We start from the raw sequence: 24,079 nt of genomic DNA on the forward strand, positions 1-24,079 counted from the left end.
GACGCCCTTATCCACCTTAATAAACCAAAGATGCCTCAGCTTCCATAAAACAGTGTTGTTTGTTGTTGTTTTTCTTTAATTGAATCCATGGACAATGGTGGCTGTCCTCACACTCTTTCACCTGAAAAATCACATAGAAAACCAGACTTAGCCATCTGTATTTTTTTTAAATATTGAGAGAGCCCTCTCAAATTGGAAGGGCTAACTTCCAATCAAAAGCTGGTTTGAAATAGTTACGCTGGGTTGAAGGGTTGACACAGCCTAACCTGCTCCAGCCTAGTTGATAACTCCAGTGATTTTATTTTTTGGTAATTCACTGTTTATTTTGCTAAATAAATAAATTGTCGGGAATAAAATTAATTACAATGAGAAAATAAATCTAGGTTGGTTTTAGGAGATTTCACAAATCCTTTGGGGTTGGATCTGGTTCCTAGCTTGAGGTGTCTTGTTCCTCCTTTTCAACTCATTATTTGTCGGATCTTGATCTGAATTTGAAAGGACAGCATAACAATTGCTTGTCTGGGAATTTTCCCATGGTGTTCCACCATTGGCCCTTCTGGTGGATCTTCTTCTACTTGTGACTTTTTGAGACCTAAGTTACCGGAAACATCCCTCCCAAACCCCAAAAACGTCGTTCGGCGTTTCGGAAATGGAAACAGGTACAATAACGGTTCAGTTTTTTGGAAACGCAGGATCCTAATTCTAAAGCATTTCTGTTTTTTTGGAAAGCAAGATCCTATTTCCGAAAAGTTTAGGGCATGTTTTAGGGTTTTGGATCCATTTCTAGAGTTTCCTGACATTGAATGCCATGTCTCATATCATTTTGTTTGATGAGGAGGCACCAATAATTGCATCTTAAAGTGGACATTGCAGCAATGCTCCCACTCATGGAAAGGATCCAAATGATGATGTGAATCTTAATTACATGGATGAAAACATATTTAATAATATGTAAATGTAATTTATGATGATGTTTTAAACTTTTGAACAATGGACATTGAATACCATAATATGTCATATGATAGTAGACTACCAGTCATAGTTCAATTTTGTAATTTGTACTATGCAGTGTGCATTTAACATTATTAATTTTGGTGATGATGTTGATGATTGAAATTGGAAATAGAAACTTGATGATACGCTGAATGTTATAATAATCTCTAATGATGATGACAATGTTTAAGCTGAACTGGTGATGATGATTTGTTTGTGTAGAATTCATGATGATGATTATGTATTTTTAAATATAGAATCTAGATTCTAAAAGATGAATGGTAATATGAAAGTTTTATTTTGCCATATATTTATATGTGTGTGTGTGTGTGTGTCGTTTCCTTGCCGTATCGTATCCGGATTTTTTGAAAATTCGTCGTATCCGTTCAAACCCTATTTCCGTATCCGTTCCCGTATTCATTTCAATGCAACTTAGTTTGAAACCCTCTTGATCTTTTTCTATTTGGGGTTTGGTCGATTGTGGCATTTGGTTGAGTGCACATCCCCTAAAAAAATGCCCATGCTCATGACATTTTCGGCATCTAAATGGAATGTGTTCGTGATCTATGAATTGATGCCAAATATTATCTTGGTAACTTAGATAAATACTAGCCGGAAATGGTTGACATACATTCATATACACGCATATCCGAGTATACGAGGTATATCTTCCTTGTTTGGTGGCTTCTGAGCACATTACAAAAATCCTATGGTGTTCCCTATTACTTCCAATATTTCTTGGTCCCATAATTTCTGGGGAAGTGAATATATCCCAATCCAAACCAGGGCCGTTGTGAAGTCCTCTTTGTCGGGACTAATCACTCCGTCCAAAATCTCATATATAATCCTGCAGAGTTGAAAAAATACAATCCCTTTCGAAATATTCTGTTTTGATCCTCCAGTTTGTTGAATATCGCTTTGAAAATCCCTTTGACCCTTGCTTCAGCTCTATATCTCCTTTGGATTGTCAGTTCTTCCAAATCCATATCAAGGCTCTTTCTATGGAACATAACCCCGTGAATTTACCGATTAAGGTGTGATCCTGCACATATTGCATTTGTTTTTGTAATGTGAGTTGAGGTGATTTCATATTTAGGGGCTTTCACTGCTTAAGGTATGCATATTCCATTTCTTTTCTGGTTTCCAGTGACTTGATTCGACGTCTGATGCCCTGTTGAATAAACGGCTGCACCAGGATTTTCATTGGGATTAGACTGTGGATTAGATCTGTGCCCTCTGCTTTGATGGGAATTGATGGGTCTGCAAGAATGGCTGTTTACTCCTCCTCTGGCAACAGCATTTTGATAGGAGGCTGCTCGCCCTCCTCCAGAGGGAGCCATTGCAGACTCTTAAAGCTGGTCTGCTTGCAGGTGGAAACCCTAGCTCTGTTCTCAACTCAAAACAGAATTTATTTAAAGGCAGAAAAATAAATTTTTGAACATGGCATCAATCACAGAACAACTAGAAAATGAACAACAAAAGAAATAACATTTTTCAATCCTTTGATCAAAGCTTACAACGCAACCTCTGCAACCTGCTTTCAACTAGAAGTTGTATGGTCATTCAACCTCCTAGATCTAAAGTGAATGGCCTGTGTAAAGGAAAAAACTACAACAGTATGACCTGCTCTTTTCAACCTGTTGTGAACAACAAATTCCTCTTCCCTCCTTCCCAACACTGAACTGAACTGTACTTAAGCAATCACAGAGACTGTATAGCTAGATCTAAGGGTGTACAGCCCGTGCATAAGGAAAGGATAGCTACAGCAGTGGTATGGCCTCTACAGCCTGCTGTACTCACTGGTAACTTCAGCAATCTGCTCCTTTTCTTCTACTTGAATGCACTTTTTCCTCTTCCAACTCTGTTTCTCTCTTCTCATGTGTGTTCAAATTCTCCTATCTCGTCCTCTTTATGCTTTAAGAGAAAATAACAATCTCCTCAATCCTAGCTGCCACCTATCTCAATCATAAGATGTACAGCTAGGATTAAATCCTAACCTAAGTCACTAATGTTCTAGAACTTCTAGAACATTTCATTTAGATTCCTAAGACTAATTCACTTCAAAACATAAGACTTTCACCTTTTCTTTTATTTTTCAAGTGAAATTACAAGATGGAAATATTTCCCACTTTTCCTAAGTGGTCACTAAAAGTCTAAAAGAAATGTCTCAAACCACTTATTGCAGTTCACACTAAACATGTACAAGGAAGTTCCTCCTAAAACTAGATTTGTCAACACAACCTCCTTCATCAACATCCGAAACCTGCACTTCCAAGAAGTGAAGTTGGAAGCGCCTATCTGATCACACTCTCTAAGACCAGACATCTCAAAGTTAGCCAATCCTACAATTCACTGAAAACGCTCTAAACAAACAGATCAGTCAGAAAACATGTCAGCAACCTCTCACAGGTTCAAATTGCCTCTCATAAGCATAAACCAACACTCCAATTACTAGAGTTTATTGGGCATCTCACCCATAAACCCATCACAACTCTTTAGGCTTATCTCAGGCATAGATCACTACAATCTGGAGATTCCTAAAGCATCACGCCCACTGAAATCCTCCAATAACAGCTACCTTTCACATGCAACAAACTCCTCCATGCATTGAAGGGAATATTTCAGATGTACAGCTCTGAAACCATGTTAAATTTTCAGTACATGATAAATGAATCTGAACTTCAACGAATTAATCCTACAGCTGAAACTGAGATGTTAGGAAAACACCTATCAAAACTTCAAATCTGCAACTATGAAAACATAGGATTGATAACTCAAAAAGTACAGCCACTGAATATCACGAGATTAGATCAATCCGGCACTAAACAAAATATTTTATCTAAAAATATATATCTACAAATTCAGGAAAGCATGCTAAATTGTGCAGCAGCAATCACATATCTCTCTATTATATCGGAAAGAATAAACTACAGCAGCTTGTATAAACCACAGGCTGCACACACACCAAGCTCTCACAACAATAAAAAGCTTCACACACTAACTCATCTAACTAGTGCACCCTCCTCTCATTTCTATATCAGGAGAAGAAGAGGTTACAAACAAGCTAAGAAAAGCCTCAGAGTGGTGTGCCTCGCAGGCTTATGCATGTAAAGGAATCTTTCCTAAGTGTTTCACATGCATGGAATGAATGGGCCATTCATAAGGGAATCTTCTCACACCACATGCAAGAGTGGAACTCCTAGAGTATGCACCATGGATAAGGGAATCTCTCACTGACTAATGCACCACATTCAAGAGGTAACTGCCCTAAGAAATGCACCTTGCATACCTAGTTAAATGCATCCTACCAAAAATAAAACAAGGAGGTGCACACAGACAACTTTCCTACATGAGAAGCTCGTCCACAAGTGCCTACAGCAAAGGTTGAGTACTCTACCAGCAACAGGAGAACATGCTCAGAGAAAAAAGGTAAACTAACAATTATTTCATCCAATATTGTTCACTTTGTAATTGTATCTTCCAAAGAGTTCTATGAGAGGTTCCACTATCAAGGAGATCAGATGCGATGAGATCCCGAAATGGTTTGGGAGACCACTTTAAATAGGATGAGATACCAGCCTGCTTTCACAGACAAACCGACTCATAGAGGACGACACAAGATTCGCAAAACAAGTTGCATTCTAACACAAAAGAGGTACCTAAGATTACCCTGAACAAAAATGTTAATTTTAGGCAACAATGCTATGTTCTATGCTTTAGAGCAATTTTACTTCGATTTCTTTATGAGCCCAATATCAATTTCATTTTAGCAATCACATAAACATGTAAGTAAAACACTGATAGAAGTTTAGAACATAAACATAAATAGTAGAAGACAAACCAAGACAAGAGGACACAAGATGTGGCACCAGCCAAGGACAAACCCCAATGTGGGGAAACCCTTGATCAAATCTTCTTTTAGTCTTCAATAGTTCAGCAGAGAGAGATAGTACAATTTACAAATTCTGATAATTTATAACAGCAGCAAAAGAGCCCTAACCAGAAAAGTCAACGCTGGTCAACAGGGCAGATTTGACCCTCAAAGATTCAGTCAACTTCGGCCTCCAAACAGCAAGATGAAACAACCCTCAAAACAGTTGAATTCTGCCCAGTCAAAGTCTGGTCAAACAGTCAACCTGCGGTCAGCCCTAACCACAGTCAACGCTGGTCAAAACTCCTCGATTTTCATGCCTAGAATTGCGGCCTGCTTAGACAGAGATTCCTCACCCAAACCGAAGTCAAAACAGGTCAACGCAATCAAATAGCCTCCCAGCAGCTTGGTCAATGCTGGTCAATGCGGCAAACAAAAACCCTAGTTCACACGTGTGGAGAGAGAAGACTACATCCGATAGTGTGCCCAATCACAAGAGGAGAGAGAGATATGTGTGATTAGATGATGGTGAAAATGACTTGAGGTCTCCTTTTTATATTCAATGTTGAGGATGAATTGGGGGCTTGTGTGCCTGTTTTGCTTGCTGGCCGACCTTGACAATTTGTCCATAATATAAATAAATTCATATCTTTATTTGTACATGTTAGAATTGGATGATCTTTAGATCAATCCTACACCTCTTCGAGAGAGGAATCTAATAAAAATATCAGCTGTCATAAATAAGATGACTCATGTGGAGTTTGGCCCTAGTTGCCAATTTTAACACTCCCTCTCAACTAGGGAGAACTCCACCTGCTAATCCATATGCCAATCTGTACCATCTCTGTCATCCATGCACTGCTCTGCTCTTCTCTACTGAACTATGAAGAAGAAGAAGTGATCGAGAATGTATCATACCATTCTCTACTGACCCGAAGTCAGTCCCAATCAAAAGAGAGTGTCTCATACCACTCTTACTGACCCGAAGTCAATTCCCATTGATCCTAGATCAATATCGGACATCCTAGCATAGGGAGTACGGTAGTACACAATGCATCCATCAGTAGTACTATGGTCCCTATCCTCATTTCCCTACTCATTGGCCAGATGAGAGGTACTTCCCATGAGTCCCAGACTGCATGGGTAGGATGTCTCGGTAGGAGAAGGATGAACCACTCGTCCTGCTCACATGTCGCCAAGGGGTATCACAGGGGAAGGATGAACCACTCACCCTGTACACAAAAAACCACTAGGGGAAGGCTGAACCACTCACCCTATGGTTGGTCACCGCTCCAAGAAGTACCCCAAGCCCCCCAGAGCTCCCAGAGGTCAATGTTCATCTCATACAAGGCCCTCATAAAATGGTCTCTCCACGACTCCAAGTCGTTCTCGGAAGGCCAAGAATTTGACCTTCCCCAAGGGCTTTGTCAAAATATCGGTGACCTGCTCATCAATCCCAATGTGATGGAGCTTTATTGCTCCTTGTTGTACCATATCCCGAATAAAGTGGTACCTGATATCTATATGCTTGGAGCGATCATGAAACACAGGATTCTCTGATAATCGAATCCCACTCTGGTTGTCGCAGAAGATCATGTGGTATCCAGCAGATATCCAAATAGCTCACTGAAGAGCTTCCTCAATCAAACAGCTTCACAAGAGGCCATACTAGCAGCTATGTATTCGGCGTCGGTGGTGTTCAAGGCAACCGATTTCTGCTTCCTGCTCATCCAGGATATCGAAGCAGAACCCAACGCAAAACAGCATCTAGAAGTGCTCTTGCAATCCACCACACTGCCAGCCCAATCAACATCAAAATAACCATGCAGCGTCACATTTCTAGCAGTGTATCTCAATCCATGAGTGATTGTGCCCCGAAGATATCTTAGAAGATTCTTGACAGCAATCCAATGTATATGATGAGGCTCAACCATTTATTGGGTCAATGTGTTAACTGCAAAACATATGTCCGGACGGGAGTTCACCAAGAACATCAGTGCTCCTATGAGTTGACGATACTCGGAAGCATTTCCCAATTTAGGTCCAACAGCACTACCAAATAACTTCTTAAAGTTAAATTCCATCGGAGTAGTCACAGGCTTGCAGTCCACCATCCCAAATTTTCCAATATCTTCGCAACATATTTTCCTTGAGAGAGGAAAATTTCACCTGGCTTTTGCCAGACCTCCAACCCTAGGAAATAGTGCATCGATCCTAGGTCCTTCATCTCAAATTCAGAAGCCAACTCCCTCTTAAATTTGAGAATGAGAGGGTTTGCACCTATCAAAAAGAGGTCGTCCACATAAAGTACTAGAATGAGAGGTTTATCATTTTAAATCTTAAAATAACGGTTCGGATCAGCTTCACTTCTAGTGAATCCCAGCTTCATCAGATAGCTATCGATCCTCTCATACCAAGCCCGAGGTGCTTGCTTCAATCCATAGAGAGCTTTCTTCAACCTGCATACATGAGATTCTTGATCATGAACTTCAAACCCCTCAGGTTGTTCCACATAGACTTCCTCTTTGATTGAACCGTGCAAGAAGGCGGTCTTGACATCCATCTGATGCAGTTTCCATCCTTGTGAGGCAGCGAGGGCTCTGATCGAGCAGATGGTGGTGTATCGGGCAACAGGTGCAAATATCTCATTGTAATCTACACCTTCCTTTTGAGAGAAGCCTCGAGCAACAAAGTGAGCCTTGAACTTTTCTGCACTTCCATCAGCTCCATGCTTGATTTTGTAGAGCCACTTAGAAGTGACAACCGATTTGTCCCGAGGTCTAGGGACCACATCGCAGACATCATGCTTCTTAATTGACCCGTATTCTTCATTCATAGCATCCTTCCATACTTGTTGCTTCACGGCTTCTTCGAATGATGAAGGCTCATTTTGAATGATAGTGCTCATGGCGGTCAAATATCCTTGGTACATGTTCGGCTTCTTGCTTTCACGGAAAGTCCCCCTTGGTGCAATGTGCCTCTCAGCATCTTCGAGAGTCTCCCTAAGCCATGAGGGTCTCCTCTTGGAGGAGGAAGGCTCATGAGGGAGTGGATCAATAAGATCCATAGGTTCATCAACATCAGGCATCATTTCGTCCTCTTTTTCACCCTGATTTCCTGTGTTAGCTTCTTTGTCCTTCCTTAGGACAAGAAGGTTGTTGATCTTCTTGAGGGCCATATCGTCGTCAAAGGTGACATCATGAATTATCTCAACCTCCTTTTGACCAACCACATAAATTCTATATCCCTTAGAATTTTCACTATAGCCCACAAAGATTCTTTTCTTCCCAGATGCACCTAATTTGCTTCTTTTCTCTTTTGGCACATGAAAATATACAGTGCTTCCAAAAATTCTAAAATGAGACATCGGGTTTCTTACCAGTGAACATTTCTTCGGGAGTCTTGGAGCCCGATGCTTAATGAGGGAATCGGTTTTGAACATACATGGCGGTATTTGCAGCTTCACCCCATAGAAACTTCGGAAGGCCTTGATCATGAAGCATGGCACAGACAGCTTCTACAATAGAGCGATTCTTCCTTTCAGCCACACCATTCTGCTCAGGAGTGTATGGCGTTGTAGTCTCCCTCTTAATGCCAGCTTCTCTATAATAATCTTGGAATTCATTGGATTCATACTCAGTCCCATTATCAGTCCTCAATATCTTGATTTTCTTCCCGGATTGGTTTTCGATCAAGGCTTTGAAATGTCGGAACCAGGTGAACACTTCATCCTTCTTCTTCAAGAAGTAGATCCAGGTCTTGCGAGAATAATCATCCACAAAGGTGAGATAATATAAGTATCCTCCCAAGGAGTTTACAGGAATCATACCATATATGTCGGAGTGGATTAATTGCAATATGTATGTGGTCTTGCTATTACCTGAGGGGAATGGTCCCCCTGTAAGTTTTCCTTCAGTGCATCCCGGACATACACCTTCATGCTCTACTTTGAACTCGGGCATACCTATCACCATCTGTCTCACATCGGGTAGGGCCTTATAATGAAGATGGGCGAACCTCCGGTGCCATAGTTCAGATTGTAGAGATGTGTCACAAGACATGGCTCCCAATGGACTTCCTCCAACTTGATACAAACTGTCAACCTTGAACCCAAGAGTAAAAGCATCCTTGAAATTTCTTTTCCAAACACGTACCTTTCCATCGATAAAAGCCACCTTGAATCCTTTATCTTCCATTGTTGAAATGGACACCAGGTTCTTCTTGAGATCGGGTACATATAGTACTTCTTGCAAATGAATAGTGTTACCTTGATTCAATTGAAGGGTAACATTCCCTACTCCCTTCACGGGATAGGTGGCATCGTCTCCAAGGATGATCTCCAAGTTTGTCTCATTTTCTATCAAGTTAGAGAGGGCTTCCTTGTATCCGGTGAAGTGCCTTGAGGCACCACTATCAATCAGCCAATTTCCCAAAGTGTCCGAAGGAGAGGCAGTGGAGAGGGCCGATATAAGATAGTACTCTTTTTGCTTATTGTTAACAACATTGGATTCATCATACTTGGAGTTCCTTGATTTCTTGGAGGGTCGACCATTTCCTTGATGTCCCACATTACTTTTTCCTTTGCCATTGGACTTGTCATTCCTTTAATCGTTGTTGTTGTTGTTGTTGTTGATTAAGTTGCCCCTGGAGTTGTTATGATAGTCATCATCTCGAGGTGTATCCCTTTTATTAGGACACTCCCTTGTATAGTGGCCAAACTTATTGCAATAAAAGCACCTGCCCTTCCTTCCTCCCTTAAATCCAAGCTTTCCATGGAAATGACCTTTAGACCGTGCATTATTCCTCCTTTTGGCATGAGCGGAGAATGCAGTAGGGTTGATTCTATTAGAAGGCATTTCTTGCTCTACCATTCTTGTTTCTTCTTGAATGCATCTCGACATCAATTCTTCCAGATGCTTGTCAATGGAATCCCTGATAATCTTCTTCACTTTGACTTCAGCCTTATTGTACTTCGTCTTCACAGCAGACAGTGCATTTGAAGGAGGCTTAGGGATTTTACCCTGCACATAATCCATCACCTCCTTCTCTTCCAAGGTCAAATCAACAGACATCTTCCATCCATGATAGTCTGATTTATCATGGAGCTTGTCTTCAACTGGGAAGTAGGATGAGGAACCCATTGAGTCTTTTGTCCTTGTCCAACTGTCTTTGGTGATTTCTCTTTCACTCTTGCTTGGGGCTTTATTTTCACCTCAGCTCCGATACCATGTTAATTTTAGGCAACAATGGTATGTTCTATGCTTTAGAGCAATTTTACTTCAATTTCTTTATGAGCCCAATATCAATTTCAGTTTAGCAATCACATAAACATGTAAGTAAAATGTTGATAGAACATAAACATAAACAGTAGAAGACAAGCCAAGACAAGAGGACACAAGATGTGGCACCAGCCAGGGACAAACCCCAACATGGGGAACCCTTGATCAAATATTCTTTTAGTCTTCAATAGTTCAGCAGAGAGAGAGAGTACAATTTACAAATTCTGATAATTTATAACAGCAGCAAAAGAGCCCTAACCAGAAAAGTCAACGCTGGTCAACAAGGCAGATTTGACCCTCAAAGATTCAGAGAACTTCAGTCAACTTCGACCTCCAAACAGCAAGATGAAATAGCCCTCAAAACAGTCGAATTCTGGCCAGTCAAAGTCTGGTCAAATAGTCAACTTGTGGTAAGCCCTAACCACAGTGAACGCTGGTCAAAACTCCTCGATTTTCGTGCCCAAAATTGTGGCCTGCTTAGACAGAGATTCCTCACCCAAACCGAAGTCAAAACAGGTCAACGCATCAAGTCAACACAGTCAAACAGCCTCCCAGCAGCTCGGTCAACGCAGCAAACAGAAACCCTAGTTCACACGTGTGGAGAGAGAGAAGACTGCCTCGGATAGTGTGCCCAATCACAAGAGGAGATATGTGTGATGAGATGATGGTGAAAATGACTTAAGGTCTCCTTCTTTTTATATGCAACATTGATGATGAATTGGGGGCTTGTGTGCCTATTTTGCTTGCTGGCCGACCTTGACAATTTGTCCATAATATAAATAAATTCATATCTTCATTTGTACATGTCAGAATTGGATGATCTTTAGATCAATCCTACACCTCTCCGAGAGAGGAATCTAATAAAAATATCAGCTGTCATAAATAAGATGACCCATGTGGAGTTTGGCCCTAGTTGCCAATTTGCACCACATTCAAGAGGTAACTGTCCTAAGAAATGCACCTTGCATACCTAGTTAAATGCATCCTACCAAAAATAAAACGAGGTGCACACAGACAACTTTCCTACATGAGAAGCTCGTCCACAAGTGCCTACAGCAAAGGTTGAGTACTCTTCCAGCAACAGGAGAACATGCTCAGAACAAAAAGGTAAACTAACAATTATTTCATGCAATATTGTTCACTCTGTAATTGTATCTTCCAAAGAGTTCTATGAGAGGTTCCACTATCAAGGAGATCAGATGCGATGAGACCCCGAATTGGTTTGGGAGACCACTTTAAATAGGATGAGGTACCAGCCTGCTTTCACTGGCAAACCGACTCATAGAGGACGACACAAGGTTCGCAAAACAAGTTGCATTCTAACACAAAAGAGGTACCTAAAATTACCCTGAACCAAAATGATCTGAGGAATTGCAAAACTTCAAAGATACCAATGGGTAGATAAATCTCCCTAGGAAGTTATATGCAATCCTTTCCCTTAATATATCAGTAAATAAGACGCACTCTGAAGTCAAGCATCTTAATAGAATAAAATGTCAGATGTTTGTGCAAAATTATTTCCTACTGCGTGCCAGTGTGAATTAACCTTGAATTCTAACAGTATTAATATACCCGTAAGAGCGTATCAGATTTTTGTTTTGAAGAGGACTTCTTGAATATTAGAGTCCCATCTTTAGATGATTAAAATCATGGCAATTAAGTAATTAATTTCACAGTGCTTCTGATATCAAGCATTCTGCAGGAAAAGGTTGAATCAACACAACTTATCACTACTCAAAACAAATATATATAAAGAAATAGCTCAATGTTATAGCTAATCTGGCCTTGAAATGGTTATGTGCATGGGATTATGGAACATACCTTTCATTGCGTATTTTCAATCTCTGTTTTGGGACTTACTCCTACTTTCTTTTTTCTTCTGACGCCCAATGTCGCCAACGTAATGCTCAGCATGAATCACACAGGAAAGTATACAGTGTCCCTAAAATAAGAATATGCGCCAAGGTACATTTAGTGAATTTTCAAATTTTGCAATTAAAATAGTCTGTGCATTTCAGTGCCTTTGAAAAAAAGAGCTCATTTTTTATGTAAGGATTTGGATAATAAAAAGGGCAGTTTGCTAAAGCGGGCCTCTGTCATAAAAGGAAATTTCAAGAACTATATAGCATTTTGGGATCACAACCAGCCATGTACTTTACTGTCATATTCGAGTAGCGACAAAATCAAACAGCATGTCTAAACAATCAAAACTGCATACAGGGAGACCATCAATTAATTAGGCATACTTTATAGCAATAATGAGGAAATGCATTCTAACAATTTGCGCTGTGGTTTTGGGCTAGACTGGTGGGAGCTTTCCACGACTAATTTAGATTAAATTCTCAGCTTATTACTTTATACGTTGAGTGAGTTTACTAAAGCAACGCATCTAAAATATTTCCTGAAATGGGGTGGTTTCGGTTTCAAGAAATGCATTACACCGTGCTATATCTGCCAGCGAACAAGTCTATCTTTCATGGTTAGCTTTATGTCACTATTCATTACCGTGTTATTCGTACCGTGTTTGGGGTTCAGGTCAAGCACAATTCTTAGGTAACTTCAGTACTAACTGTAAAGACCAGCTGTCTATATGTGATGATGCAACATGACTGGAAAGAAAACAACTAAAAATAGTAACAACAATTTGTAAAGGCCAGTGTCTAAAATCAAACCAGAGAAGCAGGTCTCGTTTTCTTTTGATCTGCGCCCGCTTATAACCTGTAAACTCCTACACAGGCAAGAAAGAAAATACCAACCGACGGCACAGAGCAGAGAGGAACGAAGTAAATAAGCGGATGGATTCGGTGGTGACTGGGGAGGTGGCTTTCAACAGGTTTTGCGCCAGTGTTGATCGGAACGGCGGGGAGGCTCACGACCGGGGGGTTGGTCAGCGCAGGCTCCTCTGTCACGCTGGTCTTGATTAGGTGAGTCAGCTCGACGACTTTTTCGGGGAATCCAAAAGTTGTATATCACCCGAAATTTCAGTGGTTAAATTCGACGGGTTTTATGTGTATGCGCTATGTCACATGGAGAGATCTCTATAACTAATATTTAAACAAAAATAAATAACATTAAGTGTAAATATGTTTAAAATTTCCTAATTGAATGGGTTTATCAGTGACCATAAATATTATTTTAATATTTAAGATAATCATATTCATTCAACTAGAAAACAGATAAAACCATAAATCATTGCAAAATGGTCTATTCTAAAAGTACAAAGTAGCAATCACTTCAAACCCCCACTCAATACTAAAGTTATAGAGTCCAAATAAATATCCATTTTGCACCATAATTGCTACGTTGTTTAACATTTAAACTCACTATGTTCGATAAATGACACCCAAACCAATAACATGTAAACCTGATGCGTTTAATAAATGACACACAACCCAATAACTTCAATAAATGACACCCAACCCATTTTATTTCTCATTAAAACAGCTCAAAACACATGGATCAACAAATAACGAATTTTCAGTCATTGGATCGCATCCAATTAATGTTAGGATATTCCGACACATAGGATATAGTTAAGTTCAACTTGGTCTAGTGTAGAGTTAGGTAAAGTGTGTTTCTTTACCGTTGTACATTTTGTAACTTACAATCCGACGGTCACGATATGTAGTGATCCGACGGTTCATTCTCTCCTCGGTATTACCGACACTTGATCCGTGGCTTGACACCCGATTGGTCCATGAGTTCTATTTAAAGCGCATGGAGGGTCATTGTTCGGGTAATCCGTGCATGAGAGAAGCTTATGTAAATTTTCATTCTTTGATTAATAAATTGCCTGTAGTACCCACGTTGGGACAGGCCGTGGACTGTTTCCCTCTTTGAGGGTTTTAACCACGTCAAAATACTGGTGTATTGATCTGTGATCTGGTTGTGAGCGGTGTCCTTTTGGTATTCTTTCTGAGGAACTTACCCTGTAAATTCCTACATGGTATCAGAGCTATTTGAGGGCCGCGTTCGTTGGTGATCCAAATCTGAAGCCGGTAGAACTGCATGCGGCTGTCGTTTCCTAGATCTGTTGTTTCTGACTGCTTTCGGGCCGAGAGAACTGCTCTGTTGCGTTCGGAGCATCTGTTCCAGTGAGGAACCCCTTTCGTTTCACGCGAAAAGGTTTCCGGTAGCCCTCGCTGCGTCATTTTTCAGATCGGGAGGTATACAGTGTTTTTTGCAGTTTACTGTTATTTTCTCTCTGCTTATTTCGGTTTCGGTTTATTCAGCCTTTTTTTTTTAACCGGATCTATACCTTTCATTTCTACGTATTCTCTTTGCCCTACGACTCTGTGCGATCTGGGCAAATCAGAAACAGAAAGGAAGGATTTTTCTCATGCGTATGCTCTTTTCCCTGCACCTTAGTGTGATCTCGGAAAATCAGAAACATTGAGAAAAATATTTAGTTTTTCGGCTAAAGCTAACTTTGATATTTTTTTTAAAAATTTCTAGTTTTTTTGGCTAAAGCTAACTTCGAGCCGCAAGGTTCGTTTTTCTTTGCATATTCGTGTTGGGTTTTGTGTTTTGTGTTTTGTAGGGAAAAAGAGCTTTCTCAAGGCAAGCACGCAAACCAAGACCCCCCCCCCCCCTCTCTCTCTCTCTCTCTCAAATTTTTTGTATAGATCAATTGGTTCAAAGCTATTTTAAGAAAGTAGAGGTCTTGGGTTCAAGTCTCCATTTTGTGGGGGCGGATTTTTTCATTCCCGCACATTCGCGCACTTTGCCGGCAACGTCAACAATTTTTTTTCAAAAAGCCATAACTTCTTCATCTGGAAGCCTTTTTCAGAGCCGTTTTTTTAAAACCGCCTATTTTTTCGAGATCTATCCATTGGAACACTTACTTTCAGCATCTTCAGCTTCAGTTTTTTTTTAAAAAATGGAAAGTCCATGCCAAGTCATTCTTGACAGCACTAACTACTTCCAATGGGTAGCCTACATGGAAGATTTACTTAGAAGTAAAGGTATCTTCAGAATAGCCACAGACCAAGAGAAGAAACCAAAAGATGAAGACAAGGCTGCAAAATGGGAAAATAGACAAGATCAAGCACGTGGTTTGATAGGGATGTCTATTTCTCCTGATCTTAGATTCCACATTGCAGAACTTGAGACTCCTCATGAAGCATTAGAAAAACTCGTTAAAGTTTTTGGGATTAAAAATGAAATTAGAGCCCATCAACTTGAAAATGAGTTGCTTACTTTGGATCCTAATAATTTTTCTTGCATTGAAGATTTCTTGTCCAAATTCAAGACCCTTAGATATCTCTTGGAAGGTGTTAAAGTTAAGAAAGAAGATGGTAACCTTATTTATTCCATCCTTACTAAGTTGGGACCAGCCTACTCTGTATTTGTTTCCACTTTCCATTCTACAAGGGAAGCTTTCATTTGTCAAGGAAAAGACTACAAGGCCCCTTCCTTTGACTCCTTTTGTGATTCCTTAATAAGAGAACAAGAAAAACTCTTACACCTTGGTCTTCTTAATCTTGGAAACTCTTCCACGAAAGCGTTAGCCGCCCAGCAGCAACCAAATTCAAAGAATCCTAAGAAGTCATATCCTCAAAAGAATGGTCTTAAACCAACTCAGCCTCAAAATGAAAGATCATTTCAGCAAAATGATAAGACCAATAAAAACAAATGGAAGAAGACTGATAGACATTGTAACTTTTGTAATCGAGATGGCCACTTAGAATCTAAATGCTTTAAGAAGATGGAAGCCTTGGAAGCCGCAATGAAGAAACATAACATCCATGTGGAGCCTACTTCAACTTCAACTTCCGGAATGGCACTTTCTGCATGTCGTTGTCAATCATCTCAGTCTGGTTATGCATTAAATGTATCTTCTTCTTCTTCTCATTCTCATGAGTGGCTCATTGATTCTGGAGCCTCTTATCACATGGCCAAAAACCAAGCCATGTTTTCTTCTTTAAATGATTGTAACACCAAAAATATATATGTTGGTGATGATAGATCTCTTAATGTTGTAGGGACTGGAACTGTTCATCTAGACAATGGTCAGTTTAATGATGTATTATGTGTTCCAACCTTATCCTGCAACTTTCTATCTGTCTATCAGATAACTCATTCAGGTGAAGGTAAAATTGTTGAATTTTCACCTCATGATGTTGTAATCAAGGATCTAAAAGATCCTAAACAGATTCTAGCTACTGGTCTTGCTGATGATTCCACAAGGTTGTATAAGTTTCACAACTTTGGGTCATCAAATCTTCCCTCAGTATTTGTTGCTCATAATGATGAAGTGAGCAAACTTTGGCATGAGCGATTTGGTCACTTAAACTATCGCTCCCTTCAGCATCTATGTAAAGAAAATATGGTGACAGGTCTTCCTATGGTATCTTGCAGAGATGGTGTTTGTTCCGGATGTGTACTCGGAAAACATCATCGGGACAGTTTTGACAAACGTGCCTCTTGGCACGCCTCAGCCCCTTTACAGCTTGTGCACAGTGATTTATGTGGTCCTCTTCCTGTTGCTTCATTCTCTGGCTGCAAGTACTTCTTAACTTTCATTGATGATTTTTCCAGACGCACTTGGGTATACTTCTTAAAACTCAAGAGCGAAGTATTTAACACATTTTTGGCCTTCAAAGCCTTTGTTGAAAAACAATCTGGACATCAAATTCTTAAGCTAAGAACTGATAATGGTGGAGAATATGTTAAAAACACATTCATCAACTTTTGCACCGAAAATGGAATTCAAATGCAACATACTGTTCCATACACTCCACAACAAAATGGTGTAGCTGAAAGGAAAAATCGCACCTTAAAGGAAATGGCTAATTGTATGCTGCAATCTAAAGGACTCAGTCTTAGTTTTTGGGTCGAAGCAATTAATTGTGCAAATTATATAATCAATCGCACTCCTACTAAGGTTCTAGAGAATATCACTCCAGAAGAAGCTTGGAGTTCCATTAAACCAGATGTAAGTCACTTTCGTGTGTTTGGAAGTGAAGCATGGGCCCATATTCCAGATGAAAAGCATAAAGCTTTAGAACCTAAGAGTGAGAAATGTACTTTTGTTGGATATTCTGAAGATGTAAAAGGTTATAGACTTATTCCATTTAAGTCCAAAAATGTTATCATTAGAAGAGATGTAAAATTTGATGAAAATAAATCGGCCTGCGAGCCTAGTCCGGCGGATGTGCCACCTCTTCCTATCTCTTCTACTTTTGAAAACATTTCTTCTTCAGATGATGAAAGCGAGGATGATAATCCTCCCCCACCTTCTCAGGATCCTCAACTTCCAAGATGGGTCCGTGCTACTCGGGATGCAGCAGGTGATCTTGCCGGTGATCCTACAGATCAGCGACGTACACGTTCTCAGTTTGAAAGAGCCTCTTCTTTACTGGCTCAAGCTCCAGTAAATCATGATCCTGACACTTTTGCAGAAGCTTCAGGCCATCCACATTGGGAAGCAGCTATGAATGAAGAATATCATTCATTGATGACAAATGATACATGGGATCTTGTTCCTCTACCAAAGGGACGCAAACTTGTTAGATGTAAATGGGTTTACAGAACCAAGTATGGACCAGATGGGAAAGTTGATAAACATAAAGCTCGTCTCGTTGCTAAGGGCTTTTCACAGGTTGAAGGCATTGACTACACTGAAACCTTCTCCCCTGTTGCCAAAATGAACTCTATCCGCCTTGTTCTTTCCCTTGCTGCCTCTTTAAAATGGGAAGTCCATCAGATGGATGTTAAATCTGCCTTCTTGCATGGGGACTTGCAGGAAGAAATCTATATGGAACAACCCATTGGCTTCATACAAACAGACTCCAGCCTTGTTTGTCGACTTAAGAAATCCCTTTATGGCCTCAAGCAAGCTCCTCGGGCTTGGTATGCCAAAATGGATAGCTTTCTTTTAGAATCTGGCTTTTCTAGGTGTCATTCTGACAATACTGTCTACACCAAGAAAGTGGGCAACTCTCTTATCATCCTTGTTCTTTATGTTGATGATCTTATTCTTACTGGTAGTGATCCCAACCTTATAAACCATGTGAAGTCCAGCCTTAAAAAGAAATTTGAAATGACAGACTTAGGACACTTACACTATTTTCTCGGTCTTCAAGTCTTGCAATCCAAGGAGGGTATTTTCCTTTCCCAGTCCAAGTATGCTTGTGATATTCTTCGTCATTTTCACATGGAAGACTGTAAGCCAGCCCCTTCTCCCTTTCAGTCTGGAGTCAAACTTTCAGTCTCTTGTACTTCTCCTGAAGTTGATGCTACCTTATACCGTCAACTTGTAGGAAAACTCTTGTATTTAACCCATACTCGTCCTGATCTTTCCTTTGCTGTTGGCCTTGTTGCTCGTTTTATGCAAAACCCCCGTGAAAGTCATTGGAAAGCAGCTAAAAGAATACTTCGTTATGTTCGAGGTACAGTACAGTTTGGGATTCATTACAGTGCCAAAGCAGCTCCTCTGTTAGTTGGTTTCACTGATTCTGATTGGGCTGGTGACCCTGATGATCGGAAGTCTACTGCCGGTTATGTCTTCACTCTTGGTTCAGGACCTATTACATGGGCTTGTAAGAAACAGGCTGCCATTTCTCTTTCGTCAGCAGAAGCAGAGTATCGTGGTGCCGTGGAAGCTAGTAAGGAAGCCTTGTGGCTTCGTCAGATCCTATCAGAGTTTGGCTTTGAGCAGCAGCATCCAACCACACTTTGGTGTGATAATCAAAGTGCCATTCAGCTATGCAAAGATCCAGTCCAGCATCAGCGCAGCAAACACATTGAACTACACATGCACTTCATCAGAAAGCTCATTCATGACCATGTTCTTGAAGTGCAATATTGTCCAACAGATGATCAGGTTGCAGACATCTTCACAAAGGCTCTCACAGAGGCGAAGTTCACTAAACTTCGATATATGCTTGGAGTTCAGGAAGTTGTCACTAAGGGGGGATAGGCTCTAGTGCCTCCTTCCTTCTCCTATTGTGTCATATTTGTAAATCCTTCAATCCTATCCCAAGTTGTTCTTAAGGGGGGATGTTAGGATATTCCGACACATAAGATATAGTTAAGTTCAACTTGGTCTAGTGTAGAGTTAGGTATAGAGTTAGGTAAAGTGTGTTTCTTTACCGTTGTACATTTTGTAACTTACAATCCAACGGTCACGATATGTAGTGATCTGACGGTTCATTCTCTCCTCGGTATTACCGACACTTGATCCGTGGCTTGACACCCGATTGGTCCATGAGTTCTATTTAAAGCGCATGGAGGGTCATTGTTCGGGTAATCCGTGCATGAGAGAAGCTTATGTAAATTTTCATTCTTTGATTAATAAATTGCCTGTAGTACCCACGTTGGGACAGGCCGTGGACTGTTTCCCTCTTTGAGGGTTTTAACCACATCAAAATACTGGTGTATTGATCTGTGATCTGGTTGTGAGCGGTGTCCTTTTGGTATTCTTTCTGAGGAACTTACCCTGTAAATTCCTACAATTAAATCCAGATCACACATTCAAAATGAAGTCATTGCAATCCATGTCCATCCTTACCACAAATTAAATTCAAGTGCCAAAAACTATAAAAGAAGTTCAACCACTGCTGAAGTTGCATGTTTAACATTCAAACTATTCACCGGCCTTGGAGACAAACCATCAATAACATTTGAAAGTGTATTCAAGTTAGTTATTTCAATTACAACACATTTTTCTTACAGTTTTATTTTCATTTCTCACAGTTTTTATTTCAGTTTTTACAGTTCCACTTTCATGAAAATATATATTTTTTCTATTTTTCTATATTTTGAATCATTTTAAAGTTGATTGGAAAATATGACACAACCATAATGAAGAGTATTGGCTAGTATGGCTAGCTACAGATGAAAAAGAACAGAACAACTCCGCCTAAGCAACAATAATCTTAGTGGAAGTATTCTAACTTCTCTAAGCAACTGCACTTCTCTCCAGGTGTTGTCCATTGGATACAATGATCTCACTGGTCCAATCCCCTCTCTACCCTAAATCTGGCTGAAAATAGCATGATGGGTACCATACCTGAAGCTATTGGCAATTTGATTGGGCTCATCTACCTAAATCTTGCTCAAAATAACTTTACTGATAGCATACCTCAAGCCATAACAAAATTGAGATAGCTGGCCACCTTAAATTTAGGGGCAAACAATCTAACTGGCAAAATACTGGAGGGCATTGCCACTTTGAACCATCTTCAACAATTTTTTCTAAACGACAATCATTTTACATCTACAATTGCAAAAAGCATAGGAAAAGTTCATTCTCTTACAAAATTATTTTTGAATTCAAACAATATTTCTGGGAGCATTCCTGAAAGTATTGGTGATTTGGTTTCACTACAACAATTAGATATATCTGAAAACAATCTAGAATCCCATATCATATTGGCCAATGTGTAGGATTAGAAATATTAGATTTGTCCAAAAACAAGTTGAATGGAAATATTCCTTCCTAGGTTGTCTGAGTGTCTCCAAAAGTGTTAGACTTTACAGTTTTCAGCATTTAAGGATTAAATTTAATTGAAACAACAGTAAGCCAATGCACTTTATAACTAGGTCCAAGAACACAGTTAAGGCTACCCTCAACAAGCAAACAACTTGCAAAATTACCATCTCTTCCCAATCCAAACCTAGGATGTTTGTGGTCACTATGAATAACAATAATGACAAACATGAGTCTAAACAAATTAATTCAAACAATAGTAACTACTAGATCAACATCTTAACCAGAAAAGGAACCGGGTGACACTTTTTATAGTTGAAATTCCTCTTAGAGCTTCCTTCATGTCTAAAGAGTGTTAGCTATAGGAATAACAACAGTATTGACATAAGGTCTCTAAGTTGACAAATAACACAAATGAAAATTCAAGGATAGCCCCAAAGAAAACAAGAAATGCAGAAGTACCTGAAGCAATACAGTCAACAGTAAGTAGAGGGGTTTGCTCATAGTACCAGAAGAAGGTGGAAACCTAGGGAAAACAAGCAATGCAGAAGTTTATGAAGCATTACAAGCAACAATAACTAGTTGGGTCTTCTCAGATGACAAGAATGTAGAAACCCAAACGATCTTTTGGGAAATTCAATACTAAAGGCATGCAAATATGTGATTAGAGGCAGACATGGTACTTAGAGACCTAATGAAACTAAACAATATTGACAAACATGAGGCTAAACAATTTAATTTAAATAACAGTTTATAAAAAAGAACTAAACTAATTGTTTATAAAATAACAGTTGAAATTCCTAGGATGTTTGTGAGTGTCTCCAAAAGTGTCAGACTTTACATTTTTCAACATTTAAGGATTAAATTTAATTGAAAAAATAGTAAGCCAATGCACTTTATAACTAGGTCCAAGAACACAGCTAAGGCTACCCTCAGCAGCCAAACAACTTGCAGAATTACCATGTCTTCCCAATCCAAACCTAGGATGTTTGTGGTCACTATGAATAACAATAAACACAAACATGAGGCTAAACAAATTAATTCAAACAACAATAACTACCAGATCAACATCTTAACCAAAAAAGGAACCAGGATAGCACCAATAGAAAACAAGCCTCACTCAGAAGTTTATGAAGCATTAGAGTCAACAATAAGTAGAGGGGTCTTCTCATAGTACCAGAAGAAGGTGGAAACCGACAGTATTTTTCCAAGTACAAATACAGTCATGGTATTTTAAGTGTAAAAATAAGTTATCAAAACAACAATCACTGATAATTTTGAAGACATACAACAAATTCATTTTGTAGATTTGATTTTTCAAGGATACTAACATACATGTTGATAATTGCCTGTAATAAAGCAAAAGTATTTTTTCCTTGTATGAAAACATAATTTTCAAATATTCTTAACTAAATGCATGCAATAATTCTGCAGGTTGTTGCATCTATGGCAAGAGTTAGTTATGTTGCTCGTACAAGGAGAAGTGGCAGGAGAGTGACAAGGGGTGCCCAGTTGCGATGCCCATCGTCAAATGAGGACAGGACAGGTGATGTGAATGTCAACAATGCCCCAAGAAACGTTGTTGAGGATGACCATGCGACTGAAGTTGATGTTGTCACACCATCACCCACAGAGCCACTGTCAACAATAGTCCAAGGGGAAAGTTCAACTAAAAAGATCAGCGCTATAAGAGGATGGAAAAAAGAAGAAATGTTAGTTGCAATTGACGACATAGAGTTTAATGGATACTCAATTCAGGCATCTGCAAAAAAACATGGTATTCCTCCCTCATCAATACATTATTGGATAAATGGAATGACTCATACAAAACGTAGAGGACCTCTTACAGTTATGACTAAAGAGGAGGAGGCCGAGGTGGTTGAGTGGTGTAAAGAGATGGCCCAATTAGGACATGGGCTAAAGTTGATACAACTCAAATCCACAGTTGCTCAAATCTGTCAAGGGAGGCCAAACCCATTCAAAGATGGGTTTCTTGGTAAATAATGGTGCTTTGGGTTTAAAAAAAGGCATCCATGCCTTGTATTGCGTACAACTAAGGGGCTTGACAGAGACAAAGCATTAATTTGCACCCTGCAGTTGTATGTAAGTTCTATGACTTCTTTCTAGTGCTTACAATAAACATTCTTATGGTGCATACCATATATGGAACTGTGATGAAACATGTTTACAGACAGGGAGGAATTATGGCATGCTGGTAATTTCCAAGAGAGGGAGCCGAAATGTGCCAAATATTTTTCCTAAGAGCAGGGAGTGGATAACTATTTTATGTTGTGTCAATGACATTGGTACTTCAATCCCAGAATTTTATCCATTCAAAGGTAAAAATCAACTGAAAATCTATATACAACACTGTGAACCAGGTGCATGCATGGCTACACACCCCCATGCATGGATGAATAAATAATTGTTTTAAAATTGGCTTTGTCACTTTGTTGCATCTGTACCAGGTGACGTCTCACCTAATAATAGACACCTATTGATATTAGATGGCCATGGAATCCATATGGATGTACAAACAATTGAGGAAGCAAACAATTTTGGCATCGACCTGTTGACATTGCCCGATCATACCACTCACAGATTGCAACCCCTTGATGTTAGTGTGTTTCGCCCTTTCAAAAACTATTTCAATTCAAAGCATGTTGCATGGATGGCAAAGAATCCAGGGGTTGAGGTGAAAGCGTTCGAGCTAGAAGAGCTTGCAAGTAAAGCATTTAAAAGGGCTCTGACACCATCAAATATCAAGGCTAGCTTTAGGAGGATAGGAATCTGGCCACTGAATTATGATGCTCTTATGCATGATATTGGTTGTAGCCAGGCATTTCATGTGGATGGTCAGGAAGAAGGGCATGTCCAAACAGGTGTTGAAGTGTAAGAAGTAGATGAACAAGATGATGTGGTTGCAGCTAGTAATATGATTTCCCTCTCTCAAGGACACTTATATGATGAAGATGATGAAATTGTATGTGAAACACAGTATAATCATGAACAAATTCGTAGTAACATGGAGGTTGTTCTACCAACTCAAGAACATGAAACTTATGTTGTTGATATTGTTAATGACATTGTTGAACATGCAGTTGACAATGACCAATTGACATTGCCAAGCCAAGTAACCCCACTGTCATGGATGGTAGAAGCCTCGATTAATATGATTGAACATAGTGTCTCAACAAGCAATGAAAAAATCATGAACATGCCCTCACAACCAGCAAAATTGAATAGTGAAATTGTTCATTTTCTTGTGGACAATAGATCAATGGAAAAAGATGAAGCACATAATGAGGCATCAAATGAAGATAACAATATAGTTCAATCAATTTCCTCAGATACTGAAAGGGAAGTACCAAGCAATGACATGCAAGTGGGAGGGGTGGAGAAGATACTTGGCCGATTCCTAAAACTACCAGTAGAGAGAGTATCAATGAAAAAAAAAACAAGGTACACCGGGTAGTATTTGTTTGGGCTGAAGTTCACAAT

General features: G+C 39.6%; 1 protein-coding gene across 5 annotated transcripts in view; it reads right to left on the bottom strand.

Annotated features, from left to right (window-relative positions):
* Positions 1-13,178, bottom strand: part of LOC149252757 (P-loop containing nucleoside triphosphate hydrolases superfamily protein) — a 330,493-nt gene extending 317,315 nt beyond the window's left edge. For all 5 annotated transcript variants that reach the window (XM_089459802.1, XM_089459800.1, XM_089459798.1 and 2 more), the window contains exons 1-2: positions 12,816-13,178; positions 11,965-12,085 (exon numbers count right to left, since the gene is read on the bottom strand). Coding sequence is in view for 2 of the 5 variants with exons in the window: in XM_089459800.1 (XP_089315926.1) it covers positions 11,965-11,971 (7 nt within the window). In the remaining 3 variants the exon portion in view is untranslated. The remainder of the gene's footprint in view (positions 1-11,964; positions 12,086-12,815) is intronic.
* Between the last annotated feature and the right edge of the window lie 10,901 nt (positions 13,179-24,079).

This window comes from Pinus tabuliformis, chromosome 7, assembly GCF_031772625.1.
Source record: "Pinus tabuliformis cultivar Carrire ecotype Pingquan chromosome 7, CPIR1, whole genome shotgun sequence".
NCBI lineage: Eukaryota > Viridiplantae > Streptophyta > Pinopsida > Pinales > Pinaceae > Pinus > Pinus tabuliformis.